This window comes from Zonotrichia albicollis, chromosome 6, assembly GCF_047830755.1.
Source record: "Zonotrichia albicollis isolate bZonAlb1 chromosome 6, bZonAlb1.hap1, whole genome shotgun sequence".
NCBI classification, from domain to species: domain Eukaryota; kingdom Metazoa; phylum Chordata; class Aves; order Passeriformes; family Passerellidae; genus Zonotrichia; species Zonotrichia albicollis.
The window spans coordinates 7,601,071-7,621,456 of record NC_133824.1 but is presented as its reverse complement, the minus strand read 5'-3'; the positions used below and the strand labels follow the sequence as shown (position 1 = coordinate 7,621,456).

At 37.0% G+C, this 20,386-nt stretch overlaps 2 protein-coding genes across 6 annotated transcripts in view; one reads left to right on the top strand and one right to left on the bottom strand.

The window, feature by feature from the left end:
* ATG2B (autophagy related 2B) overlaps positions 1 to 15,353 on the bottom strand; it is a 44,825-nt gene extending 29,472 nt beyond the window's left edge. For 2 of the 3 annotated variants that reach the window (XM_074542389.1, XM_026791230.2), the window contains exons 1-7: positions 4,656 to 4,860; positions 3,842 to 3,996; positions 3,043 to 3,154; positions 2,628 to 2,889; positions 1,606 to 1,756; positions 993 to 1,085; positions 634 to 822 (exon numbers count right to left, since the gene is read on the bottom strand). In XM_074542389.1, coding sequence (XP_074398490.1) covers positions 634 to 822; positions 993 to 1,085; positions 1,606 to 1,756; positions 2,628 to 2,889; positions 3,043 to 3,154; positions 3,842 to 3,996; positions 4,656 to 4,788 — 1,095 coding nt within the window. In that variant the 5' untranslated portion in view covers positions 4,789 to 4,860. Of the gene's footprint in view, positions 1 to 633; positions 823 to 992; positions 1,086 to 1,605; positions 1,757 to 2,627; positions 2,890 to 3,042; positions 3,155 to 3,841; positions 3,997 to 4,655; positions 4,861 to 5,838; positions 5,940 to 6,864; positions 7,045 to 7,538; positions 7,702 to 8,564; positions 8,668 to 9,635; positions 9,789 to 11,628; positions 11,792 to 15,191 lie in introns of those variants that run through there. The other variant, XM_074542390.1, reaches the window with a different exon arrangement.
* GSKIP (GSK3B interacting protein) lies at positions 15,166 to 19,750 on the top strand. 3 transcript variants are annotated; one of them, XM_005483194.4, is made up of 3 exons: positions 15,166 to 15,305; positions 17,018 to 17,276; positions 17,860 to 19,750. In XM_005483194.4, the coding sequence occupies exons 2-3, from the start codon at positions 17,019 to 17,021 to the stop codon at positions 18,019 to 18,021; spliced, it is 420 nt and encodes a 139-aa protein (XP_005483251.1). In that variant the 5' UTR covers positions 15,166 to 15,305; position 17,018; the 3' UTR covers positions 18,022 to 19,750. The 3 variants fall into 3 exon arrangements, with proteins under 3 accessions (XP_005483251.1, XP_074398499.1, XP_074398500.1); XM_074542398.1 differs by having other exon boundaries at positions 15,267 to 15,290; XM_074542399.1 differs by lacking the exon at positions 15,166 to 15,305 and adding an exon at positions 15,874 to 16,008.
* The last annotated feature ends 636 nt before the right edge of the window (positions 19,751 to 20,386 follow it).

The window sequence follows — 20,386 nt, the reverse complement described above, 5'->3', positions numbered from 1 at the left end:
AGAAAATCAGTTAAATGCAGGTAATCATTCCTCAAGTATTTTAAGAAAAATCTTTAAGTTTTAATGCTATTGTGATAACCCAAACCAAGGCAAATAAGCTTCAATTTCTTTCTGTTGGTCCCAGAACACTAGAATGCAATGCATATGCCCCCCATTCTCTCTGTCACCTACCCCAAAAGCAGGTAATACACCACAGAGACAACTGGGCTGATTGTGGCAATTAAAGATTTTAACATAGAAGTGGAATTGTTAGCAACACTTTATATCAGCTGCTGGAGAGCATGATGGGACACATTAGGGATGAGAAGTCAGTCAAGATTATTCTTTTTTGCCCGGTTCTCCTTGCTTCAAGAAGCTGAGAATTTATGCAATTTGTGAACCATCTACCACTGTCTTTTGGTCTGTTTTCAAGCACACAATCACTGAATGCAAAATGCATCTGTGTCAGAAGTTGGGAAAAACCAAACTAAGTCCACTCAACCTACCAAACAAAAAAAACCTCTCACACTAAAAAAAAAGCACTTCAGCCACCACAAATCAATCAGAACTAGCAGTCCCAGGCTTACTGTCACCCTGACTTCCTCCTGCAAAAAAACCCAGCAAGTTTATTAAGCAACTTCACTTTAAACTTACCAGACTTATGTGCTTATTGTAAGAAGCATACATGTGAGATGCCATCATCTCCACTGTAGTTAGCTTCTGGGGTTGAAGTAAGGAATTTAATCTGTCTACAATACTAATATCCAGCTCACAAAACACTGGACTTAACTTTATTTGTAACTCTGCTTTCTGTGGAACAGAGCTGAGTCTCCCTTGACTACCCTGAAAAGAAAGAGAAAAAGCACTAAAATCTTCAACACAATACAGTGAAACAAATTATAATAAGTAGGAGTTAAGAACTCTCTGTTTTACAGTCAATTTTCTGTTCAAATGAACCAAATTAGACAAAGGTTATTGTACAGAAACTTAGTCATTTACATCTCCCACCTTACCTGAGGTCCTCTATTATCTAAATGCTTATAATGCAGCTGAAGGCATGGCATAGAATGAGAATCATTTCTTTCTTCAGAATGAAATGTCAGCAGCTTCAGGAAAAAAAAAAATTAAAAATGTTTAATAAATTAGAATGAGTTGCCACATTATGACATTTTAGCTAGAACAGACAGGTAACCCTACACAGAAGACAGTGAACAGGGCCCCAGCTCAACTGTTTACTCAATCCACATATTCAGCTACCTTACTGGATATCTCTGACCACTAACGAGCTGGAAGAATAATCACCACCACAAGAAACCTTTGCATTGCTCAACTCCATTGCTTAGAGTAAGTGTTTTCCAAAAACTAATACCCAAACCACATTAAGCATATTTAAGAAGTAACTAACAAAGTTTGGCTACTTGGTGCTGTTCCTGTCAGGTATGACAGAAGTTGGTTCACTATTTGAGCTCAGAATTAAAATGTAAATTGTAATCTTAAAACTGTAACATATTCAAAAAATTAAAAAACATTAAGAGACATTTTAATTACAACCTTTTTAAAATCTACCATTCTCAGTTATATAATTAACGTTTCTTTTTTATAGAACTCTCTTTGTTTTTAACATACCTCTGTATAGTGAGGCTGCATGGAATGAGAGTCAGTAGAAAAAAGGCATTCCAGGAATTCCATCTCACCAATGGATAAGTCAGTACTAAAGCTTCGTGAGGCAGTCCTTTGTCTTTGCTCATAAGACACTTTGATGCCAGTACCTATAAACCTGGATTATTAAAATTAATAATTAGTAAAAGTAGCATAAATCAATAATAATTATGAAAAGTCAAAACTTAAATAGGCAAAAAAAAGGATCACTACAATCATTTTTAAATCATTAAAACATCATAATTTCTCCAAATATATGAAAATATCTAATTGTAACAGATTTAGCAACAAAGACAATGAAGCTCATGTTACATAATCAACAATGGTCAGCATAGAGAAATTTGTAAAGAACATTTTAGGCATCTATCCTGAGGTGCAGTTCATATAAAACTAACATCCTTAGACAATGAAGAAGTCAAATGTCTCACAAAGTCTAAATTACATACATAAGGTAAGAAAATATATATATATATACCCTTAAATATTTTACTTCATACACTGTACTGGGATGGTAAAAATTTCTGCAAAAAAAGAGACTGTTGCCTGACTTTATTATCTTGTTCTCACTTAGGCTTTAGCCCTACTGATATCATATTTTGCACTAAGTAAAACCCTAAGCTCTTTAAAGTAGCAATCACTACATTGGAATAACAATAGTTCTGTAAAACACAGCTATTTCTAGAGATATTTACTTAATTATTCTTGACACTCTAGGCTTCTGTCATAGAAACCGTACCTAATTTAACTAATCTATTAAAAAGCTAGGTGATTTTCATATTTATTCTCCTTTCTTTTTCTGTTTCAACTTTTTTAAAAAAGATGTCTTGGACAACAGATGTCAAAATTCAAGACTATTTTGAAAATAATAAAGAAGACTAATGCAATTCAAATATTAAGTGACACAATTCCTATGGTAATAAACTTACTTTATTCAAATTTAATTAAAATATATTTTTGTTACTTATATTTATTAATAAGCAAAGTTATACCTAAGGTGATCATGAGAACAAGCTTCTGCAAATACTTCTCGGAAGGACAGAAAATCTTCTGTTGAAAACTTAACTGGCTCAATCTTTTCTATTCGGGCAAAGAAATCCCGAGCCATTGGTGTCAATGGGTTAAGGTTCAGTGAACTTTCAGGTGGGGGTAAAGGGTCAATATGAAGTACAGACACTGAGAAAGTTCCAACTGCCAGTCTAAAAAGTAGCTCAGGTCTGGATTCATCCACAGAAACAGATCTGGATGGAATAGCTGAAATACAAAATTAAGTTCACGTAATTTTTCAGCAATAACACATTTATAAAATCATCTTACTTTTGATTTTCATTTCTTTTTACCAAGTTGCTGCATAACAATTCATTTTCATAATTATCTAGGCAAAACTATCTATCTGTTGTTACTTACATGTCCTTCTTATGGAAGTCTGGTGAACCATATTGGCTGTTAGTGAGGAACCTCTTGGAGGCTGTAATTCTTGTTTGTTACGATCAAGAAAATCACCCCAAGTTGGTTGCAGCTATAACAAAAAATATATATGACCTTAAATTTGCAAAGAGTTGTTAGACATTAAATCAAACATAGATAATGAGGTAAATTACCAAAACACTCCAACATGCATAAACAATCAACACCATGCCATTTCATGGAGAATTAGTGCTCAACTTATCAATGCAGATATGCTTTATTTCAAGATATGCTTTTTAATTCCACAGGTTTTTAAGGCTAAAGTTACATTCCTCATGAGCATGTATTTTTCTAGTTCTACAACTACTCTCCATGGTTTTCATTACAGAAAACATTAGGTACACAACAGATTTGGGAAAGATAGTGATAACAACAGCACAGTTCCTATACTGTCTGAGGAAAAATTTAATACTACAATTTCGTACGACATTGCCTGTGTAGTCTATTTCAAAAGGAAACCAGGTAGTACACATGCAGTAATTAAAAAGAAAATAAATCATGAAGCATTCTATATAAGCTTCAAGGCATTTGAAAACACATTTCCTGGTTTAGCCAAATAAACGTGAATAATTCCAATACCATTTCCATTGCATAGAAGGAATACTATCAGCTCTAAACATTTCAATTGTTCTAGAATTTTGCAACAGCTCCTGACATTGCAAAGAATGCAGCAATTATGCAACAGTTTCAGGCAGAAGTGTTAATTTCTAAAAGATTCCAAATGCAGTTAATACTATACCACTGTAGTGCTCAATGGAGATCCTGCTGGTGTAGTTGTGTATGTACTGGTTAAAGACAAGTCTAGATCCATGGTTGGAGGATCTCCAAGAGGTGGAAGGGAGGAAAGACTGTGGGACATGTCCATTTCAGCCATTGAGAAGAAAACTTCTTCCTCTAGTAGAGAACCACAGATAATTAAGAGTTATTTACTAATTTTAAAAAAATCCTTTATTTGTAATAGAAATGTATTTTTAAGTCTAGAAATCTAACTGCTAGACAGAATAACCAGCTAAACACATCATTTACAGAAGTCCCAAGTTTTCTTGACACGAGACTAGTAGTGTCAATGGAGTGAGATTAAATAAAAATCAAATTACAAAAAAACCACATGAATATCAGAACAGTTAAATACCTCATTTTCATATTCAAGTTGATATAACTTCTATAAATTGATACATTCTCCTTTTGACAAATCAAAATATTTCACATTAAAAATAATTAGCAAAAAAGTATTCACATAAAATGAGATAAATACAACTATTACTCTAGATGTAATTTCCTCAACCACACATTTGAAAAGATGTCATGCTGTATGTGTTTTTAGCATGCTTCACATTAACATAAACTGAACAATTTTAAGGAAATACTGAATCAAGTCCAGCCTGATACCTAAACTAGTTAATTTTTTACTGAACTTTACCATTAATGGCATATCATTACTTCAAGTCAAACTTATTCTAATACATAAATTGGTAAGATTAAAAGATGAACAGTCAATTTAAACAATCTTAACACCAGGTTATTTGCTATTTTGCATCATCTTTTATACTTGCCACGACTAGAAGGCGTTCTGGCACTCTCTGTCTCATAGAAGCTTTGTTCAGATGATGCTCCTGCAGACAAAGACTCTTTCCTCAAATAACGTTTCAGCTCCATCTGAATGCGATACTCGTCCTCCTGCTGCATGGGCCGGTTCTTCCGATCTTTATTGGACAATTCTATCCTGCTCAAACTCTCTGAATTCAAAAACAGGACAGAAATCCTAGTGTAATTTCCTGTATCCCTAATAAAATTCAAAAATTAACCTGAAAATGAATTATTGGTGTATATATTTGCATTTGTAGTTATATATCAGATGTGTGTACTTGTGCACTTTGTTGGTTTGAAGGTTTTATTTGTTCAGAACAGATTACTTTCTCCTAGGATTCATTAACTTCATATCCGATGAAAACATTTCAAGGTTATATATGCAGTGTGATGGCATATAAGATGCATACATTTCTCTTCTCAGTCAGCTTTAGGGACTAAGGCCACAACCTCTTAAGGGTTTTACTATTAAGGAATTAAGTTATATTAATAAATATAAAAATTATTATAAAAAATAAAGTTTCAGGTTTGAAGATGACACACATGGGAAACTGTATGTAATACTTCTCCAGTTGTCCAAAAACAATGAGCACATCCAATAAAACAAGTAGATCAGTATCAGAAGAATATTAAGCACCCACCCAGAATATGACATATCTTTCAAAAAGATTATTTACCCCAACAAGTGTTGCTATATAAAATAGATGAGCACTCTCATACTTCTACTGCAGTAATTGAAACACCGTTTTTAGTTCTTCACAAATGCAGAAAAACTCAATTACAGCCTGTTCTATATTTTCTGTGCCTGACACTAAAACACAGGATAGAGAAGCTAAATTCCTCTTGCAAAACAAAAGCTGCAAGAATCAGAATTTGTTCAGTCTCTGGGTTTTCTCCACCTAGAACTTCCCCATTTCTTGTATCATTATATAGTCATGTGTCAACTCTTATTTGCTGGTTTGTTTCATTATTAGATGTACAATTTACAATTAAAGACAAAAAAATTAATCATAGTCCTAACTCACAGCAGCTACAAAGCATTTTACTAACATCAGAAAAAAACTCATAATAATGTACCAACACAATTTTTTTTCAACTGAAGAAACATTTTTATCTTGCAAAATTTTTTTTTTTTGTTCCTAGTAATACTTGCCTGGTCCAGCAATAGCTGCTACCATGTCCAATAGAAGATGAACCTGCCTTGGTGACAGAAACAGATGTACAGAATCTATTTGTCCATCTACATCCAACTAAAAAGAAAACGAAAAAATGCTGTCAAGAAACCTGAAGGAATTTTTCTTTACATTACTTTGAATCAGTTATTTGGATAATAGATTTTTATGGTGGAAAGAATACAGTCATTACACCAGTATCTTTTATAAAACAACTAGAAACATCATTTTGCGTTTCTTCCAACCTGGAGCTTGGCAGGATAAATGCAGATGTGTCACTATCAGCTTAAAAGAAATACTCAATCTCAACAGAAAAAGAAAAATCAATAATTCATTAATCTGCTATTTTTTTTAATAATTCCCAAAGTAATAAAAAATAAAGTTAGTTTCACTTACTAATTATGAGATATTCAAGTAAGCACCTTTTGAAATAGACCTTAAAACAATGAAGGTCTTCTGTTTTGTATATTAATACTTTTAAAATTGGAAGCATTTCTCTATTTCACATCAAGGAAATGTTATTTTACTTTTCAAGGACTCTTAACTAAATAAATAAGAACAGTTAAAGATTGATGAGAAATTGCTGGACATGAAAAAAATCCTTCTCTACAGCAGTAGAAACTTTATGCTTTCTATAAAATATGGTAGGCTATACAAAACAGGTCAACAGCCAATTTAAAAACTGGAGAGAAGGAGAATATATTTCACAGCTTTACTTATATACTCACTACCATGTCTACTTGGTTTTTAAACACTTAAATAGAGTCCCTCTCTAACATACAGGAATTCTCATTTAAGAGATGTCAGTGTGTCCTGACTCATCTGACCACCATGAAGAGGTCTTTTTTACACATATTTATTAGGTTAGAACATAAAGAATCAACATGAAAACAGTGGCAATTCTGTTCCCCTGAGAATATTACACCTTTTTCATATGTACTAGAAAAAAAAAAAAAAAGACAAAACTACTCATTTAGTTAAACACCAGGAAAACATGACTAACCTTGGCTCCAGGAAGTACTTCATTTTGTTTTAATGTTAGGCTTAACTCCATTCTACCAATCAGCTTACAGATCTGTACAGGGTCAGAAGGGGTAATTTCTGGCAAGTTTCTTGTTAGTTGTGGATGTGGCTCATAAATGATTTTTGGATTCCAGCTAGGTGAAAGCTTTGGTTCAGTTGCCTTAAAAAGTTACAGATAAAGGAATAAGAATGTATCCCATTTCTTAGGAAAAAACACAAAACACAAGCATTTCAAATAAGCTTACAACACAAAAAATCACATTACAAAATATAAATTTGACAAAGGCTTTACAAACACGTACTGATAACTGAAAAAACAAGGCACATAGAATGTGAAGCATGAGGCCTTTGAAAGAAGAGCAAGTTTCCACAGAATAGTGAATTGCAGGGATCTTCAATTTCTAGTTCTTAAAGTTGCAACCAGATTCTAGTACAATACATCCTAATTTCTACTCAAATTTCTAATTTCCTCCATTTCTACTCCAGAAATGGACTCTACTAAAGTCCATTTCCTTGCCTCTCCTCAAAATCAACAGGAACTGATATAAAACTTCCCAAATATAGATTTTAGTACAATCCTTCAGAATTAATCTAATAGCATAACAATATATTCTTTCATGGGTTTACATCTTTATATCATGTATTTATTTTTACCAGCTGAGTAGCTGAACACACTGGGGAGGACTTTGCTGATGCAGGAAACTCATCCCAGAAGAAAGAGACACCTGAGAGCTGCAGCAATTTGTGAGCAAAAGCTGTGGGCTGATGAACATTAATTCCAGAGCACTCATCTGCAGTTTCATCACAGTACATAGTTCTGGGAGGCAAAAGAAAGGAAATTAAGACAGTGGATGCATGAAAATTGTTACTTCTCCTTGTGCCTTTTAACCTTTCAGTTTGTACATGGTCTCTCTCTTCACATTTTTACATGCTGTCCACTGTCATGAAATGAAACCCCAATACTCTCCGGGAATGGGTGGAAATCTTAACTTTTCTATGGGACACCACCAGAAATGGGAAGATACTCCAGAGAACACACTAATCTGAAGCTTATAAATGCTTAAAACTAAATATATTTCATTAGCAATCCTTGGTAAGCATCAGTTTTATTTGATGCTAATCTCAATACTTTGCAAGAAAGTATGACTACACTCTCCCATAGGTTGAAAATAATCTATATTGAGAACACACACAGTATTCATGTTCAAAGTAATTACAGAATTCACATGGGCTCTTTTGAAAGCTCACATAGAACCTAAATTCTTTTAGGGTTTTGAGATTTTTTTTCAGGACTGTATCTTTTTTTCTAAAAAGATTTAAAGTGTCTTACTCAAAGGGGTCAGTTCCCTTTCTAATTGTGCCTGACCAGCCAACAACATACACTGGCCATAGAATGTCTGATAAATGTTATTCATTAACTGTAGAAGTTGATGAAAATGTGTATTGGGAAAAAAAGAATTCTTCTAATTTGATGGCTAAATAATTTTAGCAGAAACATGCTAAGTGGAATCTGAGTGAAGACAATGCTCACCAGCTTTACAAAGAGGTGCTCAAGAGCAAGTGTCTAACTATATACTAAGAATTGTGTGTATGAGTAAAATGTATGCTACAGGAAATGGCAAGAAGTCCCTTAGGAAAAAAAATCCACATATTAAAAAAAATTTAATAAAAAAAAATTACCTTTCAACTCTGATTTCAAGTGCAGTTCCACTTTTAGAGTTTTCTGGCACGTGTTCTATTCGTAACACAGTATCCAAAAAGGTAACTTTCACTCTTCTTAGAACTTAAAAGACAAAACAAAAAATTACAATGTAGACTATTATGTCAAGTTACTGAATTATTACTTTTGTAACCATATTAAGTGGTCTTTGATTTTAAGCTCTCAGTATTTATTTCTGAGGAAATTATCAATTGAGTTTAACTAGGCAACAAGACTTCAAGAGACAATATAAACTCCTATTAAATGACCAATATGTAAGTCCACAGCATACAACTGCTCTCATTTCAGCAAGTGACAGTTCAAACCGAGTTTTCCTGTAGCTCAGTGTGGATGATCCTCAAGGGAAGTAAAATCTTCATTGGGCACCATATCTGAACTATTAAGCATTGCTGCAGCAGCACGCTGCCTGGGCTGAGGAATTCCATCTCCAGATGGGACTTTAAACATTTCCCTTAACTCAGACATTTCTGCACAAAGTTCTCCACCACATAATGTGGTCATAAGCCCTTAGTTTTGTGCACTTAGGAAAACCATCTCCAACAAAAGAAAAAGTTTCTGAAGTATTTCTATCAACATGGTGCGATTATGGAGAGTCATACAACATAACAGGTCAGCTCTGCACAAACACAGCGGAAGAAACTTTTTCCATTTCTCTTTCAACAATATCATTATTAGCAATTGATGAATTACACAGCCATTTCCAAAACTAAGACATGTCATCAATCCCTCAGGCATAGATTTAGCTGGATTTATTCTGGTGAAACAAAACACCAACTTGCCCTGAGACAGAGTTCAATCTGTCCACTGAAGGAAGTACACAAATACTTCAGGAAGTAAATGGGGCTTTTTCCCCCACTTCAAAATCAAGATCACTTGTCCAGCATTCCTCTTTAGATTTTACAAGCAATGCTAACAAGTGAAAATCAATCACGTAAGTTATGGCAGCTGAAATGCCATTTTGTAAAACTGACACACAACATAAACCAATTAAATCTTAGATGTTAATTCAAATCTCAGTAATTGATTCATACCTGTTTCAATAGTTTCTGCAAATTTCTCAAGTCCTTCAAAAGGCTGGGACCCTTCTCCTTGTTCATCTGTCAATTTTTGGCTAAGACACTCTTTTGCAAGCTGCATACTACTGGTCATAAAACTTGACCAATACATAGGCTCAGAACCAGATGCTGTGGAGTAAAATAAGTCCTAATAAATTAAGCATGGACTTCATGAAACTATAAAGACAAAACACACCAATATATTTGGCACATCCAGAAAAGTTTCAACAGCTTAGTAAGAAGTTATACTTTGAAACAAATCTAGTTATAATCTCTCATTATAGACTTTATGACTTTAAAATTAATGCAATTTGTTAGACTGCACTGGTAAGATTCTAGTATTTGAAAACTCAGTATAAACAAGAAATCAGGTAATCAACAGTGTAATCAATTTTCAGCAGTGGTTTAACTAATTTAAGCAATTAAATAATTTCTAGAATTCTTCTACTATATTGGTATGTTTTTGTAGGCATAATTGGCAAAATTAAGTTAAGTCAAACTTTTAAGAATTATTTCAAAGTTTCTTATTCCTCTTGAAACATATCCTGCATGGACAACACTGCATTTTAAACCTTAAGCAAGGTTTAAAATGTTATCTTAGCACATTAAAACATGTTTTAAATGCCTAACACAGACCTGACATAGTAAGCAAAACATAATAAAATCCAAGAGCACAGCATGTATTAAGTTGAACAAGTTTTTCATCAGCCAGATTAATTTAATTGACAAAGCATTCCTACCAGCTAATGCCAAGGCCATTGTGAGCAAATACTATAAAACTACGGATTAGAAAAGCAAATCAAATTCAACTATCACATTCTAGTACAGGCAGACACAAATAAAACTAGCCCAAATACAAGCTGTGTTAAAACATTTCAGTTAAGCATTCAGGTCTGGAAACCTCCACATGGCTATGGATGTGTGACAAAACCAACACCATGGGGTTTTCTCTACACTATTTGGTCTATTATAAAGCACTGTACATCACAGAGAACTAACTGATGCAGGTGAAGAAATAGAGGTTTCTCCCTAACACTACCATTCCTTCAAAGCAATAATCTTGCATCAGAAAGTAACACAGCTCAAAACATAATTCCAATTAAACAACTACAGATTAAATGTAGAGTACATGTAAGCAAGTAATTCATTTAAGGTAACTAGCAAAAGATAAGAAATAGGTTTTACACTTTTTTTTTTCTTCTTCTTATGTTTAAAAAATGTTTTGTTCCACCTTCTCTACACTACAAGAAGGAAACCAAATTAAAGTCCTTCAGACATTCAAACAATTTTCACAACTAAAAATGAACTATGTGTTCTACAGAATTTATTGAAGCTTGATGATCAGTAAAAATCTATCACTAGGACAATCTAAACTAGATCAGTAACAAGCACGTGGATACAGACAAGCTGGAAGAACTCAGACAACCCTCAGCACTATAATCAAAGTTAGTATGTATTTAGAGTACTCAGAAGTCATTATTTCACACTGTCATGGCAATTAAATTGCACTTTTTGTTCTCTAAACATCCAAGAAGATGCATCCTTTAGCCTGAAGGAGACAAAGACAGAACCTCCCTACCCCCCCAATGTTACACCATGATGTTTGTCCTGCTGCCACCCAACAGCCAGCTACCAACACTGCCTCACAGAACTGCACAAACACCTCCCAAAAACTGCAAAAACTCCTGCCCACACTTCCATTTCTATAGGTCTGAAACAGCTTGGAAGACATACACTAGTAGGAATATTATAAGCATTTAAAATTATTGAACAGAGCAACAACTAATTGAGTTGACAACCAACTGACAAACACCTGAGAGTTTCTTTTTTTATAACTCTCAATCATTAATGTATGGAAGCTAAATGACAATTTAAATAAGACCAAGAATTAACTAAAGCAAGGGTAGACTTTTTACTCTGAAAAACTGAAAAGACTCTCCTTTCCTAAAATCAAAAAAAATAAGCCTACCAAGCCTTGGTCTTGGCCTGAAGACCATCTCTAATCCTTTTACTTCCAATGCACAGTTATCCTGCAGCAACGACCCCCACGGGACAGATAAAGAAATTGATTGGATAAATCCATCTGTGACTTCCAGAGGTGCATCAGCAGACTCCAGGATCTCATTAAGACACTAGAAAACAATAAAATAGAAATTAAAAATCATAACTTTTTTTTTAAATCACATCCATGGTTTTGCATCTAACAAATAAAAACACTTTGACACTACTAGAAAATTAGTTATACTCAGACAAAAAAAATTGACAGTTCCAACTACATCAATTTCATTGCAATTTCACTCTGCCTAGCCTTCAGAATGGCTCTGTGGTGGCTGTATAGTCTGTATTTTTGTACTATACAAAAAAAGGCTGCTAACTTACTCTTATAAATATCAGAACACTAACAAAAGTTAATCTGCTCTTTATTTGGCAGTACTTGAAGAAAACTGAAAACAGGCTGACAATAAAAGCACCAAAAGTACTCAGTTTCTATGACAGGAGTATTTCATAGCATGTAACTGCAATGTAAAGTTCATTTTCAATGTGAGAGTGGACCCAAACAATCCCCTCTTGCTGTGTAACATACTTGCCATTTCTACATCATATTTTTATAGTGGCATTATAAACACTGCTACATTCAAGTCACTCTAACACAGTAATTTAGGATTTTCAAGTTTTCCACAATTCTCAGAAGACTCTCCTATTGCTCTATAAAGGTTTCATTACATCCATACTCATTAAACATATTCTTTACACTTAGGCTAATAAAAAAGTGAGTTCCTGCTTGTGGTTTGATTTTAAAATGTAGTTAAAACTTAAGTTCTTAGACAAGAAGTAGCTAGGCTTTAATGAGGCAAATCCCAATCTTATTCACATATCAAATCCAGAGAGTGCAACTTTCTAATGTAAACAAGACCCTACTAAAGGCAGTGGTTGCAATAATAAGACATAATCTTTAACTGGCAAGAGAAAGTGTGGTTTTGACCTTGCTGAGTTTTGAACAAGGCTACTGATTTTTACCTAAGAAAATGCTTAAATTCAACATCCTAAGTTTTGAAAAAAACAAGGATTTAAAAGTTCTTTGCCATTTTAATGGTATTTAAAACTATATTCCAATTATTTAGAATAATTTTAAAAATGTAAATTTCTGAAAAGATAATTTCTTTATTCTTATATCTCCAGATGCAACTTTCCCATCACATTAACTTGTTGCTCTCAATAACCTTGCCTTTAGAATTTTGTTTGCCTTGCAAGTTCAGCTTTTCTAGTTTCTGTTCCAAAGTCCACTCAGGCAGCAGAAAATGACAAATTTTAAAGAAACAGAACCTGAATAGTCCTATTGGAAATTATTTAGGAATCAAATAATCAACTAAAATTCAGTGATATTAAAATTTTATAAAATAAATAATATAAAAGCTCAAAAAGCTCATATTTGAACCTATATTTAAGAATTATACATGTGGCAATAGCATAAGATAAAGCAAAAATAATTATTAGAAATGAAAACTGTATTTTAAAATACCATATGTTGACTGAAATTACTTGAATGAATTTACAAATAATTTGCTACAGCAGGAAGTAAGCTAGCTACCATATTTTGAACAAATCTGACTGAGATGTCTTTTTGCTACCCATGCACATAAAAAGTAAGTATATATTAGTATACTGCTTATTATTTTAAAATAGAAATTTACTATCTAAAAGCAAAAGAAACTGAAGCACTCTTGAGCTAAATTGCTTCATAAATAGGCCAGCTGTTCCTAGAAGGAAGTAATTAGAGCATTCCAAGTGAAATTTTAGAACTGAAGCACAGCCTTCACATCAGGACTTGTTTCCACATTATTGACCAACAGTCTGCAAAAGTAGTATTTAATGTATACTAAAATTCAACCACAAACATCATCCATTCCATTTTGATTCTTTTGAACAGTCCACACCCCAAAAGGCATAGGCATTCCATTAATAGTCCAATGAATTCCTACATATCTGTACAAATAAACACATATAATGTTGGCTAAAGTATCTACAGTGCTGGGATGAACAGAAGTGTCTGCAAAAATAAATGCCATGCAAAAATACAGTCATCCTGGTGATTCATTGAGAACAAGGTTACAATGACTCGGGGGAAAAGAGAGCTGTAGTACTTCCGTGACATCTGCTTTTGCAATCTGTCATACATGAGAGTCACGTGCAGAGAGCCTCAAACATGTAATTGTTTACAAGTGGAACAAAAAAATGCTGATCCACAAATGGGGAAGATCACCTAAGCATTACAGTATATTGATTTAATCACTGTGTATACGTTATGCACACTTCACTTAGTACCGACCCCTAACTGCTTTGTTACTAAGTATTTTACATTTTAAATAATATCATTTTGACTCGCCAAAGGAGCTCGATACCCACTAGAGGGCATAACAATTCAATTAAAGCCTCACTGCAAGCCTGCCACTGAAAACAAGCTGCAGACACGGCCAAAAAAGAAAAGAAGGAAACAAACAAGCAAACAACAAAAGGAAGTCCACACTCAGACACTGGTAACATTGAGCACTTCTGCAAGCGTCTGTCCCCTACCACTTCTGAATATATTGTCACACTAACAACATTAAAAACCATTAGCTGAAAACATCACATATTGACAAGTATTTTAAAATGTACTCTCCGTGGCCTAATACCAATATATACTGTAATAAAAATGTGGTTTGGAAAACATTAAAGCAAAGGACCTAGCTCATCATCTGCACTACCCTGGAAGTCAGTGACCGATTCACTGCAGTGCTTAATCTCCTCAAGACACACTCGACCGACAGGTAGAATGCAGTAATGTTGGAAATTAAACCAAGAACCTTTACAAAATATTATAAACACGGTAATCCAAAGGTCTGTCTCTAGAGTAGGCTGGAAATATAAATACCCGTGTAGAGACACACACGTATAGAAAAACATGCCAGGACTGGAGTGTGACAGGCCACCTGCTGAGCAAACTCCAGCTAAAATCAGCTTTCTTTTTGTCAACGAGTACTTTCAACACTACAAGACGAGGGGACAATCTTTAGAGAACTACATAGACTAAGCTCAGCATAACACTATCATTAAGAACCAACACGTCTCCAAGACAAAGACAAAGCACAGATACCACAGGGATTACTTTGTTTTCACCATCTCTAGCAGTCAGTAAACATACTCATTAACGACAGCGATTTCTAGAAGTTTGGGGTACACTAGCTCGTTCTCCCTGAAATACCAGCAGCTATTGCCTTCTTTCAGTTTCTGTTTCTTTTCTCATAATTAAAAATTACACAATCGAAGTGTGGCTAGAAAAATGTATCTGTAACAAATGCCGAGATTTTTTTTTCCTTTACTCCTAGCATATCAGACAACAGTTCCCTGGATTAAATGCTAGTTATGGTTATAACTTTTTACATAGAAGAGGCTGGGTATTGAAAATGAAGTGGGTGGCAGCCGGGGGCAGAGAATCAGCTGGTCCCTCAGACGCCGCAGGAGCCGAGGGGGTGAAGCGCCAGCATCTCTTACCCACTTATCCAGAGGAACCTGCGTCAAGGAGCCGGTGCCCTGGTAGAGATCCAGGCTGAGCTGCTCCAGGCTGAGCTTCTCCTGCAAGAAGTGGCCCAGGTACCTCTGCAGCAGGTACCTGCAGGCTCTCTTCTTGATGGACTCCGAGAAAGGCCACGGCATGGCGGCTGCACGCCGGGGGCCGCGAGGCCGGGCGGCGGGACGGGGCCGGCGGAGAGCGGAGGCGCGAAGCAGCTGAGCGGGGCCGCCAGGCCAAGCCTCGCCCCTGGGCGCGGGCTACGGCGGGGGCTCCGCACTACCGGGCGGCACCGCCGCCGCCCCTCACGCCCCGGCGGGGCGGCACTGCCCGCCCTAGGGCGAAGAGGCGCTGACAGGCAGCTCCATCCTCACTCGGACACCGCCGCCATCTTCTCGGGCGCGGAGGGGCCGCCGCAGCCGCGCTGCGCGGGGAAGGGCCGGGGTCCGGCGGGAGGGCAGCCACTCCCCGTCAGCTCCGCGCCGCCGGCGAGGGCGGCCAGGCCAATCACGGCTGCTCGTCCCCTTCCTCCCGGCGCCCCCCGCCGACCACCGGCACCGTGACGTGCGGGAAGTGGCGTCGCCGCGCGGAGCAGGCGGGGGCGGAAGCGGCCGCGGGAGGGGCGGTGCGGCGCGCCCGGAAGGCGTCGTGCAGCCGGTGGCGCCGGGGCCGCCTCTCCGGGGAGCGGCCCGCGAAGCAGCGCGGCGGGCGCTGTGCGCTGAGCGGGAAGGGGCAGGGCGGCGGGCGCGTCTGGAGCCGTGCGGGGTCGGGCGGCGGCGCCTCGGCCGCCCATCGGCGCTGGTGGGTGCGCTCCGGGGCGCGGCGGGGGTGCGGTCGCTGGGAGCAGGAGGCTGCGCAGCTCGGTATCCCGCTCCCCTGGTGCCTTCAGCGTCTTTTGAATTTGTTTGTGTGTCGGCAGTGGGATTTGGCAGGAAGCGGCGGATCCCGTGGGGTGAATGTCCCGCACGTTGCGGATTGGTGACTGCAGCCCCCATTAACTCCCGGCAGCAGCGCTCAGCTAGCGGAGCTCTCGGGCAGCGTCCCGAGCGAGGGGCTCTCTGTCCCTGCTGCCTCCAGCACGTTCCATAGGTGTCGGCTGAGGCCTCCTGGTACCCGCGGGTTCCTCAGGTGTTGGCTGAGCCCTCCTGGGCACACCGGTACCCGCGGGGCCACTGCCGGAGCCGCGAGCGGCGGCGACCCCGCTGGGGCTGCCCCTTTGGTACCAGTTGCTGGCAAAGAGCAGCAGCCTGTGTCTCTGAAATGTATCGGCAGTTGTGCGCAAAAGATGAACAGGAGCTTTATTCTTTAGTGACTGTAACAAACAGCTGCCTTTAGTTCCTACGGTCTCTGATAACCCATTTAGTTCATAGATTTTTCTGAGTCTTCCTTATATGCGCCAACAGTAGGTTTTTGTTTTCTGCAGCTATTGATTTCGCTTCTTCCAGGCATGACTTGTCTTCCTCCTACATTCTGCATCAGCAAAGGGCAGAATTAATGACCACTGAATCTTAAGAGTTCTATACCACAGAATGCAAGTTAACTTGCCTGAGAAAAACTAGCCTCGGTGATACTGATACCACTTCTAAATGTTCATGTAAACTTCTTCAGCACTTTTTCTGAATATCTTGTGTTTGAGTTCTCTAGGTTTTCATTTCATGAGTTATGGAAGTCACTGAGTCTCATAGTTTCCTTTTTGAACAATGTTTAAAATATATACATGTCTGTTTAAAACATAACTTGTGTTTTCTTGTGTTATTATCTATTGAGTGCAGTGGTATAATAAGTCTAAAATAAATGTTTTTATATGCAGGATGGAGACTGATTGCAATCCTATGGAGTTGGCCAATAATACAGGGTTTGAAGAAGATTCTGATTATAGAGACTTCGAAGGAACAGACGTGAAAGATATGAGACTAGAAGCTGAAGCTGTTGTAAATGATGTTTTGTTTGCTGTCAGCAACATGTTTGTGTCAAAAACCCTTCCCTGTGCAGAGGATGTGGCATACATCAATGTGGAAACCAGGGAAAGGAACAGATACTGTCTGGAGCTCACTGAAGCGGGACTTAGGGTAAGCCAATTTTTGTAATTTCTTAAACTTCTTTGTTTTGAACAATGACCATATTCAAAAGGTGCCTAGAAAAATACTTTACTGACAACCACACATATTCCTCTTGTACTTTTATGAAAGCCTGATCTACATGTTTTCTTCTAGAAGAGGGAACTTTAGCTAGTTACTTGCAACAAAGCTAGAAGAGAAGTTAATAAAAAACCAGGAATTTATTTAAGACACAAAATGGTGAAGCCAGAATAAGTAATTTGTTACAGGTACGTCAAGCTTTGGGTTTCTCAGGTACCCAAAGTCAGTAATGCAACTTCTATACAATTTTTTTTTTGTACCATTTTTAATTTTTATACAGACATGTAGATGTGAGACTTCTTTACAAACAATGTATTTTACTAACACATTCTGAGATTTGGACAAAAGGTATTTGAAATTGTCTTAAATACTGTCTAACCAGTAAGCTCCACAGTAGAAAGAAGAGACTGTGATTTAAATTCAGTATTTTTTGTTCTTACAGGTTAGGTGTTGTGCTACATGTACCAAGGTGATAATCACCACAGAAATTTAACCACCCAATTCTTTGTTGCAGGTAGTAGCTTATGACTTTGATCAGACTGATGATAGACTGCAAACTCCATATCATGAAACTGTCTACTCCTTGTTGGACTCTCTCAGCCCTGCGTATCGAGAAGTGTTTGGAAATGCATTACTACAAAGACTAGAGGCTTTGAAGAAAGAAAGTCAGTCATGACTTACCCAGACATGAGGAAGATTTAGTGCCAGAAGGAATTCTTACTATGAAGCACTGAGATCTTCCTTACAAACATCTTAAGCCTCATTTCTTGGATTAAAGTCTACTTCATGTTACTACACTATTATATAACATTTATACGTTATAAGAAGTATATTATATAACATTTTGCTACCATGGTTTTGCATATATCTCAATGTTATTAAAAGCCACTTTGATAAATAGCAGAAAAAATTCTTAATTTTACTTTCTGTTGTAAATGAGAATGTAAGTTGCTCCATACAATGTTCAAAAACCTTGGTCTCTTTTCCAAGTCTTAGTATTCAAAACTAAAAAAATAGAGACTGAATGTTATAGATATAAGTAGTAATTCTTTGTGTGTGTGCTTACTGATAATTTTCATGCCTTGTTTTTAAAACAGAAGGTAACTACTTGCTCTACCCAATTAATGAAAAAATTACTGGAAAACTTCTGCAAGGAATTCCTGCTTGATTTGCTATACGTAAATCTGAAAGTTGTCAGCTTTGTAGCTTGAAAGATGTTCTTCAACAGTTGAGCATTGCTTATATAGTGGCAGTATCTGAGTTAAAAGCAAGGCTCAGCGTTAATTAATCTGTACTTGTCTATGGCAATCAGCAAGCTCCAAATAATACACAAGATGAACTGCTTATATATGAATGTATTGTCTGAAACACAAATGATTAAGCACAGAAATAATGGGCTACACATTTCCTAAAAATTATGTTCTCTATGCTATAAATATGTACTGCAACTGTTTGAGAGGCTTGGAAGGCCTGTTTACTATTTTGAATGTGTATTTACGTGATGTACAGGATATACTCAAGAGTATTTTTGCTTTACTTTCTATAATACAGTACTTTGGTACTCCCAGTTTTCACGTTTTCTCCCTCAATTGTACAGTGTCCTCTCCTAATGAATACTAAATTAAGCACTGTAATGTTATTTGCATTGTATTGGTTTGAAACCAAAGGCTGTATTGAAATTTGCTAAGACTAATACAAGCTGGAAGATATAACTTGTATTTTCTACTTAAAAGCTGGTACAACTCTCTTTATAAATCTATTGTTCTGCTATAACTTTTCAACTATGTACTGAATGGTAGACTTTTTAAAAATTAGAGTTGGGTGGAAATGCTTGTACAGTTGAACTGACATTCTGTGACATTCACACTTTTTGTAATCTTCTATTATTCCTGTATTTATGTGTCTTTATTTAAACAATTCTGCCATTATTCTTCTATGATTTTGTGACAAGTACATGCAGTTGCTTTTTTGGAGCCACATTTAGGGATTTATTGGTTCTCACAGATTCCAGTGGCTTCAGTAGAGCTATGTTGGCTTATCCCTGCTATGGTTAGTCATATGGATCAGACAAGCCTACCAGAGCTTTTGTAATGGCTTTGAGTTAGCAATGTGCAACTATGACAGGACAACTGTAATTAGTGCTTCTGTTTTCAAGAGCTCCATTTCATGGTTATTATCTTTTTGGGTTGAAATTTCTGAAACTAGTCCACTGCCCTAGGGTATGCTTCCATGCTCCAAAAATTGTTCATAGGCTGTCTTTTGCACACAGGTCTGTGGCACGTGGTTAGTCCTCTGTGAGGAGAATGTACTTCAGCAAATTTATATTTGAATATTTTTCCTTGCAACTGATTTACTTGTTCAATTTCAATGACTAAAAAATTAAATAAATGGACTGGTGCATTGAAGTTTTCTTGTGGGGGGTGGAGCTATTGTAAAGTTGGAAGTGAACAACTGAAATCATGATGCCCTTAGACGAATCTGAATTAGCTGTGGATTATTTGGAAAACTGGTTGCAAACTTGTATCAGCTGAAAATTTGTCATGAAACGGCAAGGTAAGGTATGGTAGGTGATTGTAAAGGACTTGGAGTGTTAGAAATCCAAGTGGGAAAATGCCAAAGTAATGTTTCGTTACTAAATTTTGGGGTTTGCTTGTTTAGGTGTTTTGTTTTTTTTTTTTTTAGAGGTCTCTAAGCCATCATTTTATGTGCTTATTAAAAGCATACTTTCAGAACAGGTATTTTGTAGGTGTTAACAGAAGAAACTTGTGCTATTTCTTTAACTGTATTACATTTGTAGTGTAACACAGTGTTAACCCAAAAGTGGGACAGCAATGTCATTCCACCCCTTCTGGGTTACTGAGGATGAGCAAAATGCTCTCCCATGCCTGTCCCGCGGCGTTGCTGCCCCCATGGAGGGAAGGTCTCCAGCACTGAGGAGGGACAATTTCAGGTCTCCCTCGGCTGCCATTGGTTTGCCTTATCCGGAGCGCTGAATAAGTGCTGCTGGTGCAGCTGTTAGTCTGTGAATCGCCTAGGCAGCC